A 13,922-nucleotide genomic window follows, 5' to 3' on the forward strand; every position below is an offset into this window, starting at 1 on the left:
CAGCCTCCCTCCCATGTTCAGACAATAAGCTGTCTTCTGTTGATGACACCATCTTGGTGTCAAATGAACTAACAAAACTCGGATGATGTTGAATTTTGAATTTAAGTGAGATTGATTATTAGGATGTTGAAGATTGGCTAATACCGTGAGGCGACTTCTAGATTACAATCAGGTTACCACAGCAACTCAGAAACAATGAATATTGCAGGAAGTAAAAGCTTGAAATGTAGTATTTTAACAGGATGCAGAAAAGCTTGTCATCCAGTCATTAATCTCACTGAAGCATGGTGGCCATCACTAGGCTCTATTCACCTGCACATTCTGAACTGCCTAAGGCCTCCTGTACAATTGTGAATTTGTAAGTATGTGTCTGCTAAAGAAGCATGTTCTGAATGTTTTCCTATAATATGGCCATAAGCAGCTGCCATAAACAGTAAAGGGAAATGTGAAGGTGTGGTATTTTCTTTCCTTTACTCCAGTAGCACAGTTTATTGGATGACTGAGGACCTACATACTAAGAAAAGGGTATTGCTGCTTTATTTAACTGTGTCATCGATTAGAGATGCTGTTGGGAGTACAGCTTTAATGTTAAATGTTTGGTATTTTTAAATTTAAATTCGAAAGCAGTAATTTTCCAAATGCATTAATGGCCAAAAAACCAACCCCCACATTATTAGAATGTGGACATTTTGAGTGATAGATGATTGACATTTTAAAAGTGACTGTCTCAAAGACTCCTGCCTCTTAAATAATAGTTACTAGTAAGTCTATGGACCAACATAACTCTGCTGAGTTAAAAGATTAATGGCAGAATGTAAGTCAACATGGTCAGGAATGGATTAATGTAGGTTCCTATGGAATATCGGGATTTGCAGTCCACAGAGGCCAAGACACAGGAATTGGAGGCAGAGAGGTAAGCGAAGTGCAGTGCACAGCTGACTGTGGTCAGGTGGCCACTGGCTGGAGTGGGCATGGTCTGTGTAGGCTGCCTCACTTGGGGAGAAGAATAAGGACGTGGAGGTAAGAGGGAGACTAATTCATTCAGGGTGTGTGTTTGAGGAGATGGGGGTCTATCTAAGGCCCCCCAAAAATTCAGTGGATTCAGGTCCTGATTAACCTTAATCTACCCATCACCGTGTTATATTGCCAGATAAATAGCTTTTCTGGAAACAACTGTTTAAAAACCCTATACATAAAAGGTCCATCATCAAGACCTTGTTACTCCATTTGCCAGCTGCTTTGCCTCACTCCTGTGTGTAGGCTCCTATTTTCTTGATCCAATCCCATCTGTTTGCTCTGCATGATTTCTTTGGCAATAAAGTAAGCACCCCCTCTTGTGAATTATTCACCTCTATTCAGAGGCAGAAAAGCAACTGTCTTTAAGTGTTGTTTGTGCACAGGTTATGGGTGGAATGGCTTTTGTCTCTTTATTTTTATCTCCTCCAAACCATTTATTGTGGCTTGTGTCTAGGGTGGCCAGGGGCCCGGTTTTCGACCAGAAAGTCCGGTTGAAAAGGGGACCTGATAGCGTTCGGTCAGATCTACTGACCGGACACCCAAAGTCCAGTTGCTTTTGGTAGGGGAGGTGCCGGTTGGCTGCATCTCCTAGCCCCAGCTCCGCAGGCGAGTCCCTCCTGACCCGGGCAGAGGGGAAGAACACGGGAGAGCTGAAAAGCAACGAGCGATGGAGGAGAAGGGGGGAGAGGAGCAAACGGGGGCCAGGCTTCAGGGAAAGGGTAGGACCTTGGGGGAAGGGATGGGACCTCTGGGAGGAAGAGGCAGGGCAGGGGAGGTTCCGGCACTCCTGCTGGAGTGTCAGGTTTCTTAAATCACAACATTGTCAACCCTATCTGTGTCTGCTGGCTTAACTCCACTTTAATTAATGTTCTGTGAGGCAACTATTGTTGCAACCTAAAATAATGGCTCACATACAGGGCAGGCCTTACCATGAGGCGAACTGAGGTGCCACTAGGACCCAGAGTGTAGAAAATTGTGCCTGCTGCTAGTGCATATGTATTCTCTCTGCTCTAAATGCACAGAGATGGTGGAGTGCTGTGCTGGAGGAAGGAGGGCACAAGAGACATAACAGGCAGGCAGGAGAAAAGGTGAGAGGGAATAACAGAAAGCAGCAGGAGCTGCAAGGAGAGAGAGGAGGAGGAGCCTCTAATGTACCTCTCTAGCACCCCCAGGAGCCTGGACTGATTAACACCAGCTTCTCAGGGAGCTTCCTGTTTCCTGCTGCTTCCCTGAACCCACTTGAGGAGAACAGGCAGTCAACTGAAGTAATAGGAGCCACTTAGGCCCTTAAGACCCTGATATCGTCCCTCATTCAGGCCCTGCTACCAGCCTGCTTATTTGTCCCCTTCAATTGAGTGTTCAGAGCCAGTATAGCTGGCACAAAACAGCAGTAATGAGTGAAAGAAGAAAATGCCCCTCTGGGGCAGCATTCAGAAAAAGAAAGAAAGCAAAGGAAGCTTTTCTATCTAAGCAGGAAGGAGCTCTCCTGAGATATATAGACACAAATGTTCACGGTGAGCCTTCCGGCCCCAGTGAGGATGTGAGTGGTGAGGAGATGCCTGATCTTCCAGTTAGTCAGAGTGCAGGTGACGTGGCAGCTACTGCAGCATCCATATCCATATCTTCATCTCAAATGGATGTAGCCATGCACATTCCTGAAGAAAAGTGTAGATCAGAGAAGAGTGTGGTGGAGGCACAAGAAACAGCTGCTGCTGAGTTTAGTTCCTTAAGTCTAGATGATTCAGGACTGTGGACCCACTTGAGCAGTAGCCTGAGGGACTTCCTAGTACTGCATGGGCCACAGCAAGTGAAAAGCTTCATATTCCCCAAAGACAATGAAAATAAAAGTTTCTATCCAACACATTACTGGTGTGAAATCCCCAATGGTGACAAAGTGGAGAGGCCATGGCTTATGTTCTCAAAAACCCAGAATGCTGCATACTGTTTTTGTTGCAAACATTGGGTTCTACAGGAACAAAGGACTGGAAAAATCTGGCTAGATATCTGGCATGCCGTGAGAAGGCAGTAAATCACCAAGAGAGCATTCCATAGGTGGAAAGAGCTTTAGATGAGGCTAAGGTTAAAGGCCACCATAGATGATCAGCATCAAGAGAAGATTGTATCAGAGTCTCTTTATTGGCACAATGTTCTGAAAAGGCTCATTGCCATTGTGAGAATGCTTGCTACCCAAAACCTAGCACTGCGTGGCACTTCAGATCAGCTATATGTGCCAAACAGTGGAAGCTTCCTTAAAATTGTGGAGCTGATGGCTGAGTTTGATGCTGTACTGCAGGAGCATCTAAGAAGAGTCACCACCCAAGAAATGTACATACACCACTACCTTGGAAAAACAATTCAAAATGAGATCCTACAGTTACTGGCAACAAAAGTCAAACAGAAGATTGTGGCAGATCTGAAGTCAGCAAGATATTACTCTGTTATTCTGGACTGCACACTTGACATCAGCCGTACGGAACAAATGACTTTAATGGTGCGTTTTGTAACAAGAGAACCTGCAATGGTGACTGTTAGAGAGCATTTTCTAGAATTTATTGACATTGATGATACTACAGGAGCTGGTATGACAAATCATAGAATAGCCTAGAATATCAGGGTTGGAAGGGACATCAGGAGGTCATCTAGTCCAACCCCCTGCTCAAAGCAGGACCTTGCCCCAGATCCCTAAATGGCCCCCTCAAGGATTGAACTCACAACCCTGGGTTTAGCAGGCCAATGCTCAAACCATTGAGCTATCCCTCCCCCCTTCTGTGCGTCTTAAAAAGCTGGAAGATATGTGAATTGCGATAGCTGACTTGAGAGGTTAGGGCTACGATAATGGTGCCAACATGAGAGGAAAGAACAGAGGAGTGCAGACACGGATCCGAGAGTTAAACCCTCGAGCTTTTTTTGTGCCATGCAGTTCTCATTCATTGAACTTGGTGGTCAGTGATGCAGCATCAGCTTCTAGTGAGGCTGCTGAATTTTTTAATGTAATTCAAAGCATCTATGTATTTTTCTCTGCATCAACTCATAGATGGCAAATTTTAAAGCAACATCTGGGAACATTCTCTCTGACACTGAAACCACTGAGTGCCAGACGATGGGAAAGTCGAGTGAAGGCTATAAAGCCTATCAAACACCAAATTGGGAAGATAGAAGATGCCATAGTTGCCATTATGGAGGATAATGCTATGACAGGAACTGTTCGTAGGAGAACTGTGGCAGAGGGAAATGGAATCACCAGAAACATACATAACTTCAAATTTCTGTGTGGCTTAGTGTTGTGGCATGACATACTATTTGAAATAAATGTTGTAAGCAAGAGACTCCAAGGTGTTGACCTTGATATATCTGGAGCAATGGGACAACTGGACAAAACAAAGTCATACCTACAGTCTTACTGGTCAGATGAGGGATTTCAAAACGTTCTGAAGAGTGCACAGAAGTTGGCAGAGGAACTTCACACTGAAGCTATTTTCCCACCCATTCAAGAATACAAGTCACCGAAGAAGAAGAAGAAGAACTTTTGATTACGAGTCACGGGATAAACCCATAAGAGACCCCAAACAACAATTCAGTGTTGAATTCTTTAACCAGGTGCTAGATTGTGCAATACAGTCAGTTGAAGAACGTTTCATGCAGCTCAAGGAACACAGCAGTATATTTGGGATGTTGTATGATATTCCAAAACTCCTCACTATACTTGAAGAAGACCTACACCAGCAATGCAGGGCACTAGAGACAGTGTTGACACATGATGACATGCATGATATTGATGCAAGTGATTTAGGTGATGAACTGAAAGCCCTTTCAAGATACATTTCAGCAGGATCAACTCCAAAGGCTGTTCTAGAATATATGTGCACAAATAAGATGACCACCCTCTTTCCAAATGCCTTTGTTGCTCTGCGCATACTTCTAACACTTCCTATAACAGCTGCCAGTGCAGAACGCAGCTTCTCCAAGCTGAAGTTAATAAAAACACATCTACGCTCCACAATGACATGGGAGAGGCTGGTCGGCCTTGCAACCATCTCCATAGAGCATGAGCTGGCCCAGACTGTGGACCTTCAGGAAGCAGTTCAAATCTTTGCAACCAAGAAGGCACAGAAAGCACCACTTTGATTATTCAAACAGATAAAAATGCCAGTGTTTACTATGCAGACAAGAAAAGTTACATTTGCTCTTCAGGCATTTGAAAGTTAAGTGTTGTTTAAATTTTTTGAACAATGCATTTTAAGTTGTTAGTTCTCCTTTATTGAGGTAGGTAGCAGAGCAGTACCATGAGAGGAGTAGAACAGGAAGAAGGCAGAATTGAGACCTTTCAAAGTTTTGGCCCAAGCGAGGAGGCATGGGGGCGTCATTTGAGCTCCCCGCCTCAGGTGCCAAAATATTGTGGGCTGGCCTTGCTCATATATTGTCATTTCTTTAATTGACTTATAATTTGTGTGTTAAAAATTTAACCATGACAGTGGGCTTCTGCAGGCTTACTGTAATTTGAAGTCTCATATATTCAGTAATTATTTTATTGTACACCTTTAAGTTAGATTTCAAAAAGCATGACATGATATCCTTTAATTAGCATCCATATTGCAGATGGGCCTAGACTGAAATGCTGGGACCAAACACCCCAGAACCTAAGGGTTGGTTCAGAATCTATTTCCATACTAGGCTGAACCAAACTCTGGATCCAAGTAATCCTGAATTTTGAGTGATCAAAATCTGGATCCAGAAGTGAATTTTTCATATCCAATAATATCTCTAGCTCAGTGATAATGAGAATCTCTCTTTACGTGATTACAATAACAGCAAACCCTGAGGCTATTGGACATTATGTTTGAAATCAAGTATTGTGTATGTAACACATTTAATATATAGTATGTGGTAAAACATCAACTTATTCCAAACAAAACATGTCTTTAAAGAAAATGACTCTGAAGGGTAAGTTGTCAAAACATGACCTGGTGTTTTAGCCATGTGAGTCTTACTGATATCAGTGGAGGTTGTGCACACCAAAATTCCATACAATGGCGGGTAAACAGATTCCAAATTGTATATTAGTTTAAAACCATGATGGTACTATGAATGATTATATTGATTTAGGATCTGATCTGCAGGGAACTTCCACACAGAGTGCTATCAGGGACAGCCCTTATTTGAGGCTGATTAAAATAAACACAGACAGCCTCACATTGGGATCAGGATATTGCTGCTTACTAAGTCATGTAGTGTAAACATTCTTTTACAATCTCACTGTAAAAATAGCTTTTTTTCCACATTTGTGTCTGGAAATGAGTAAAACAGGCAAATGCAGCACATTCTGAAACAATTTTTCTATACAGTTAGTAGAGAGGGGCAGTGAGTATTACGCCTTAGGATACTTTTCTAGACCCTGTAGCATTCCCATTATCTGGTGGCTTGAGCAGTGGGAAACCAGGAGTGGGACCAAGCCTTTCATTCTAAAATGCTTATTATTTATTCTTAATAGTGTAAATTGTTTGCTCATGTATTTTACTGCACCCATTCCCATTATGCCTGGATGCTTTTCAGTGAAAACAAATACAAAGGGCCAGAATCTCTTACCATGTTGGATGGGTCCCAGGTCGGATCCAGTGAGGCAGTTCTTACTCCTGTGGAAAAAGCATATGGCCCAAAATATGTCACTCAGTCTGTCCTGCAATATCCACTCTCAGCTGCCAATCCTGAAAAGCAATCCTTGCTGAATTCTAAGCAAGTTAGCAGCCCAATGACTTCAATAGGACTACTTGTGTGCAATAAAACAATCATTTGCCTAAGTATTTGCAGGCCTGGGGCCTAAAATTCCAACTTTCATCTTTACATTCCAGCCCTTTTGGGTAATATTGTTATTTTCTGAATAAATTTAGTGATTTAGACAAACTTCAAATCCTGTACTAATTCCAGGACTCTGCTAGTACCCAAAACTGTGGCTAATCCAGCCTGCTTTACTCTTTACATCTTGTCTAGTGCATCTTTAGGTAAGAAAACTTTTGGAATGAATATACCCGATGAGATTTGAGCATTAGATTGAAATGAATGTGTTTATTTTGGCAGGTCATTTTGGTTCAAGTTAATCCAGGTGAAACCTTTACAATAAGGGCTGAGGATGGAACACTTCAGTGCATTCAAGGTAAGAGATTTTTTTTCTTCTTCTAAATAATAACCTTCTGATAATGGAGCATCCCTAAATTTATGTGTTCAGTGGGTTAGTCAAGGGTTTTTCTTTATATCTACCTTTGTTTAATTAAAAAAAAAGTAAAATATAGTACACACGAGTCTACAGATTTACTTGGCTTTATTTTGTGAAAAGTTAGGGATTTATAACTCATACATGAGTGTGAAATGCTGTGCCACAAAGCTGTGTCCTGTATGAGTGGGAGGCGGTGTATAGGATAGCTGTGTATGTTGTAGGATTTATTGAAACACTGGTTTTAATTCAGTGCCTCAATATGAATCATGGAGTTTTACAAATTCTAATGGATGCTACTAGGTAAAAAGTGACTCCCCAGCATTTCACTTTTTAAAGTAAGCTTTTGCAAAACCTAAGATCAATAGACATATCTACGTTAATTAATATAATAATAAAAATTCAGGTGGAAACATTTTTAACTAATGCATAATCCTCTGGAGTATTTGCAACCTAGACATTGCTGTTTTATAGTAGTGCGTAAGAAGCAAAAAGTGAAAGTATGTGGAAATTAACTATCAAAATAGAGAGCAATGTATTAGTCTGTTATGTGGTCCATATTGAGGAAAGTAAGATTACTAAAACTGAAATATTTTATCATCTAAGATAATAAATTAATAAATCTAACCTAGGTAAGGAAATTCTGTGTTTTCTGAAATTTTTTTTTAACCTGGACGTGTCGATTAAACGTTTGGAATGATTCATTTTTGCTTGACTTCCCCACGAGGGAGAAATATTTGAATGCAAAAGGCTTTCTACTTTGTATTGCTTCCGGATAAAATCAAATATCTACATGTTGGCCAAATATTTATCTGTTTCCTCTTTTTTATGGTACTTTCCTATTCTATGTTACTATTCCTATTCTATTTACAGGAAAGCAAGATCTTTGCTTAATAAGGGTGAATTTGCTTTTGTCTCTTATTTCTCACTTGAGGCGATAATTCTCAGTCAGTGACATCTTAATTTCCATAGCCGCCAGTTCTGATGTCAGAAATGGGATTATGAATCAGATGGGGAATAAGCCACAGGACTCGATGGATGTCTAAGAAACAATGATTTTGTTTACATGCAAATGTTTCTAGTGATTGGGGCTTCCCTGAGACCTCTTCCACTCAGTTCCCCAAGAACTCAGTTCAACTCCTGACTTGTCACTCAGTTTTCTTTATTAGGCATACAGCAATGCTACGCTGAGTTGATCAGACTCAAGCATAGGAAGTGAGTATAAGTGGTATATATACCAAACATCCAAAGTGACACAGCAAACGTTTTCCTTTATATATGTTTACACGTTACATTGCATTACACTTTTGGGGATTGGCTTGGTCAGTTTGTAGGAACCAATCCCTCATTGGCCATGTATGACTTACTCTTTATCTCATCTTCCTTTCCAGGCTTATCTTCTCCATTGTTATCTTGTTTATTGTAATTGGTTCCCTGGGTGTTCCCCCTTTCTGTTTCCAGTCTGCTGATCCATTTACCGTGCTAATCCTGTCTCCCAAAAAATGAGGCCTCACCCATGTCCAATTGCTTATTTCTAACCAGGCCTACAGTGATAAAGAATGGAGGAGAAACACAGAAATTATACAGTATGCTATAGAAGCCAAATTGTTTCTAAACAATTTGTCATCGGCTCATTTAGAGGTACATGAAGTAATTTATGCAGACACTGAAATTAATAGACCAAAACTTTCTTATGAAGATTGTCATTTTTACAAAATTATACAATAAAGCCCAGCTTACAACAGAGTTGATATATTTCCCTTGTCTGGTAATATTTATTGTCATTTTGGGAGGTCTCTAATTATTCTGAAAGCCATGCTTTTATAAACAGCTTATGTGAAGTACTAAACAAGTTGAGGTTTCTAGCCAGCTTGACACTCTATCTAATACGACTAAGAACAACATACGTTTTCTCTAGGGCATAGGAATTGTCTAGCAAAAGCATATTGATTTTTACCTCCAAGTTTAAAGGGAAATAGTTTAGATAATGTAAGGGACCTAGAATAACAATTATACTTCATAGCCATTTTCACCAATATTTGTTGCATACATTTATGCATTTTAAAATGTTTTGATTTCCTCATGATGTTTGTTAGCATTCTCAGTATTACTGATCATCCAGTAGAATCTCCAAAATAACAGGGCAGTATATTGGCTGTTGTGGAGGCGTGCGTTAGTCCCATACTAGAGTGATGAATCTGCACAGAACGCTTTTGACTGCATAAAAGACCAGGTGAGGTCATAATGGGTAGGAAAGACTATATAAAAAACAGGACAATTTTCAAATAACTTTCCCAATGCCAGATCAAGATTTTCCTCAACATGTTCCACTCTTTTTGTGGAGAATGCTGGCATCTCTAAGCCAGTGGCTCCCTATCTTCTGTTGCTGATGTCACTACATATGTACAGGTAATGGGGTCAGTCTCTATCTCCATGTGCCAAACTAAGACTACCCGTTTCAGTGTCTAAATCAGTTAAAGTGGATTGTTACAAAATCATGTAACCAACTCTATGGCTTTAGCATTTAGAAGAATGATCCTATAAAGAAATTATAGATTCTGAACAAGTTCCTGTCCTACACTCCAGCTTTTCTACACCATAGGTTTCTTTGAGATTCATATGTAAATTTAAAGGTAAATGTCAAGTGGGATTTTCCTTGCAATGGCCACTATGAAAGTGTTTTGTCAAGAAAATATTCATGCTTGATGTTGAAGAAGAGCACATTTGTGTTTAATAGTGTTCACGAGAGAAATTATTCAGGCAGAGTTCACTCCTGTAAAGACATTACTGCCTGTGATGCTTCCGTGGTCTGGGAAATGTAGTGTTATCAATCATACATATGTGAGCCATGTTAATTAAATCATGTGGAGGCTGGGTATTTTTGTTTGCTTAAAGTTAATGCTCATGGAAGTAAGGAACTAATGATTTGAACTAGGCATTATGAAAGTTTCTCTAAACAGCTGTACTAGCACTATTCAACCCTGATTTGCAGTATGGATTCCAATCCAATTAATTGTGCCAACTTGTAGAGATATTTTATTATATGAATGAATAGACTGGAGTAGGACCACCAAACCTACTTTTGCTTGTGCCTTAAACTAGGATATTGATCCTCTAGATCTCTAGAGGCAAAGGGTCTGGGAGCTAACTGAATTTGCACAATTGAACTTAAAAAGTAGGTCTAGATCTCAGCTCATGTAAATTAGAATAGATGCTTTAGTCAGCAGAGCTATACCAATGGAGGATTTAGTCCTAAATGCTTTGCTTTTCTAATTTGAGCAGGTCAAAATCAATTGATTGCATCACTTTTTCCATAACTGAAAATATATCATAAGAAATAAAATTAGGACAAATTGTGGCAGTTCCAATTGTGACTCTGACGTTTTAAAAATTATCATTAAAAACTGTTGTTTGCTGATCTTGAAAGTCGAGCTGAACACTGTGCTGCAGTTTCTATTGATTTGTTTCCAGATGTGCTTATTTATCTCTTTTATATGGAAGCACACTTTAGATTAATTAGTTTAATAATACAAGTGAAAGTACTGTATCTACAGCTTGTTTGATGTGAGTAATCTAAAACCACTTGTTAAGATTAATGGTCAACATGCTGTGTGATAAGGGGAGGACCTACATGAGAATTAACAGGCTAATAAAGCTGAGTAATCCCTTTATTTGGGACACAGTACTTTATACTGGTTGGTACTTTGCATTTTCCCCATTTTTTATCATTATAATACTTAACATTTTTCTTGTTCAAAATGTTATACAGACATCCCATTAAAAATCAATGTCATTTGGAGCCTCTTAGTGTTTTCAGTAATTTGTTGCTATTGTATTTGTGCTAATAGTGCTTAGTTGCCACTTACCACTTATCAGCATTTTGTGTTAAAATAAGTTTAGAAAATCACTACTATAGTTATATGGTATGGTTTTGGAAATTGTAATTTGTCGTTTTGCCCTGCAAATGCTAAAGAAACACACACATTTATGTATAGATACTGTTACATAGAACTTTTATGACAAAACCTTATATGCTGCTCCTGAATCTAAACTATCAGTATTCATAGAAGTAGTCTTGGTATTACCATAATGGTATTACCACTGGGCGAGGCACTGTACAAATGGGGGCGGGAGGGAGGGAGGATGATCCCTGCCCCAAAGAGTTTGACAATCTTAGTATAAAACAAGAGACAATAGCTGGATAGAGACAGACACAGTACATGAAACAATGAGACAGTATGATCAGGATGATAGGTAGTGGTACATCAGCAGCCTGTCAAGTTTTGTATAAGCATCACTTCAGAGGAGGGATTTGAGGGAGGATAATGAGATAGCTTTGCAGATGTTTATTGGGAGCACCTCCTGAGTGTGAGCGGCAGCAGCATGGGAGAAAGCACAAAGGTATTTGTTTGAAAATTTAACAAGTGGGCAACGGAGGCTGGCATAGTGGAATGGGCATAGTGGAATGATCGGAGGTAGGAGTCAACATTTCAGTAGTGAATGAGGGATAATAGGTGGGAGGGGGGGATGGACCGTGAAGGGCCTTGGAAGTGAAAACAAGTAGCTTACGTTTGATGTGACCGAGAAAGAGGAACTAGTAAAGGGATTGATTCAAAGAGGGGTGACCTGGTCAAAGTCACAGGCTAGCAGAGTGATCTTTTCATCAGCATTCTGGGTGGATGTGAGCAGGGCAAAATTTGCGTTTGTCAAGACCAGAGAAAAGGATGTTTTCATAACTGGGATGCAAGATGATGAGATCCTGGACGAGAAAATTAGCTGTGTGGATGCATAGGAAAGGCCATATCTTAGAGATGTTATGCAGAAGGAATGATGCTGTTGTCCACTTTGATCAAGGAAGGAGGTGGGGGGAGGGCTTGGGAGAGAAGATTAAGAGTTCTGTTTTAGCCCTGCTGAGCTTAAGCTGACACTAGACATTCATGAGAAGATAGATATTTTATTTTGGAGAGGAGACAGGTCTGGAGCACAGAGCTAGATCTGAGAATGTTCAGCATAGAGATGCTCCTGAATTTGCTGACAAGGATGCCCATTCTGATGATAGTTTTTGATGTAACACGTGCACATTTTCACCAAGAGATCCACTGAACCCACTGCTTTATTTTTACAGTAAGGCATGGAATAATCAGATACCAATGACTGCTGAACTTGGCTAGATTTGATTTGAACTAATGAGCTACACCTAAATCTGTATTTTCTGAACCATCCTGTCTCCTGCCATGTGAAGTTTCTCTGCACCAATGGCACAATAGTGGTGTCAGAACCAATTCAACAAGCCAATGACTGCTGTAGTGTTTGAGCTGTTTTTAAATGATGGTGTCTTCTTTTTCTGGCTCTTTACTTACAAATCCAGGAAACTGTCTGTTTAAGGTTTTTGTTTTTTTAAATGTGATTGGATTTGTGTTCAGTGTGGGAGACCCCATAGGCATATTTAAAGCAGGGGCAACTGTCTCTGCCTTTCTTTTTTTTCTCTGAGCGTAATCTTGGAAAACCTTCCTTCTAATCCTAACTCACATAAATAATCCCATTAGAAAGATTTTACTGGATTGGAACATTCATTATATTTTTGTTGAGAACCTTGTTCTTTACCTTTTGCTTTTCTAGTCCTCAGTTTTGAAACTTGGTGGCAGTGTCAGACCTGTCTTCTTTTGACCTCACTTGGCTCCCTGACTGTGCTGTGGGCTAACTTGAAATTGAAAACAATTGTTAATCAGTACTAAAAGATTTCATGCCCTGCCAATTCCACACTGTCACTCTCTTCATGAATTAAAAGGTCAATTTATGGTGCCGCTGCAGCCTCAACTGTGTGATTGACATACATTGATCCCTCCTTTGGAAGATCTCAACTCTTAAAAGTATAGTACTAGAGAGTAAAATCCAATGCCTTGATACGAGACCATGTGAAATGTCCCTGATTTCAGCTTTGACCATGTCATTACTATGATCAAATCTTAAATTGCAGGAAGAATGTTTGTCACTTAGCAGTATTGTTTTATTGATTAAAGCGTAAAAACTGAGGCTTAAAACGGAATAATGGTTTATGGTATTTAAACTGCCTGATTCTCTTGTTAAAGTGCTGACCAGATGCATTCTAAAATTATCGATCACAGCTTCTGTTTATTTTTCCATCCTCAAAGAATATTTTGGGGGGGCAGAGGGAGCCTATTTCATGGTAGAATTCGTCATTAACATAATTATATAACTATAATTTAAATTTTGAGAAATGGCAAATCTTAGAGCATTGTCATTAAATATCTGAACTTTTCTGAAACGAGAGATTCTAAAACTTGTTTATTATCCTTTTGCGCCAGATTCACAAAATATTAGCCTACTCAGCTTAGAGAGCACCAAGACACTTTTGTTGTATATTGTTTGATGTGCTTTTTTTGGTTTGTTTTAAATTACGAATGACAGGAAAACACAAAGTAGGTTGTGGTTCTGAAGATGAATATGGTCCCAATCGTGAGGGCAGAAACTATTACCCATTACATTGGTGTGACTTTCTTGGTCCCACTTTATGACCATTTTTCCATGCATTATAGTGAAGAAAGGAAAACTCAGTCAGTGTAAAAACTAGACTGACATTTAGTTGCTGTCCTTCCATAGTTAAATACTTACACACTTTATCCTAGACATACTAAAGAAAGCAGTAGATTTAAGCTACAAGAAGACCATAAGGGCTCAG

The 13,922-nt window shown here is 39.8% G+C and overlaps 1 protein-coding gene across 1 annotated transcript in view; it reads left to right on the plus strand.

Annotated features, from left to right (window-relative positions):
- FNDC3B (fibronectin type III domain containing 3B) overlaps window positions 1-13,922 on the plus strand; it is a 388,134-nt gene that overhangs the window by 83,539 nt on the left and 290,673 nt on the right. Inside the window, exon 3 of the mRNA XM_065410392.1 lies at window positions 7,090-7,165. Within this exon, the coding sequence (XP_065266464.1) occupies window positions 7,090-7,165 (76 nt within the window). The remainder of the gene's footprint in view (window positions 1-7,089; window positions 7,166-13,922) is intronic.

This window comes from Emys orbicularis, chromosome 9, assembly GCF_028017835.1.
Source record: "Emys orbicularis isolate rEmyOrb1 chromosome 9, rEmyOrb1.hap1, whole genome shotgun sequence".
Taxonomy (NCBI): domain Eukaryota; kingdom Metazoa; phylum Chordata; order Testudines; family Emydidae; genus Emys; species Emys orbicularis.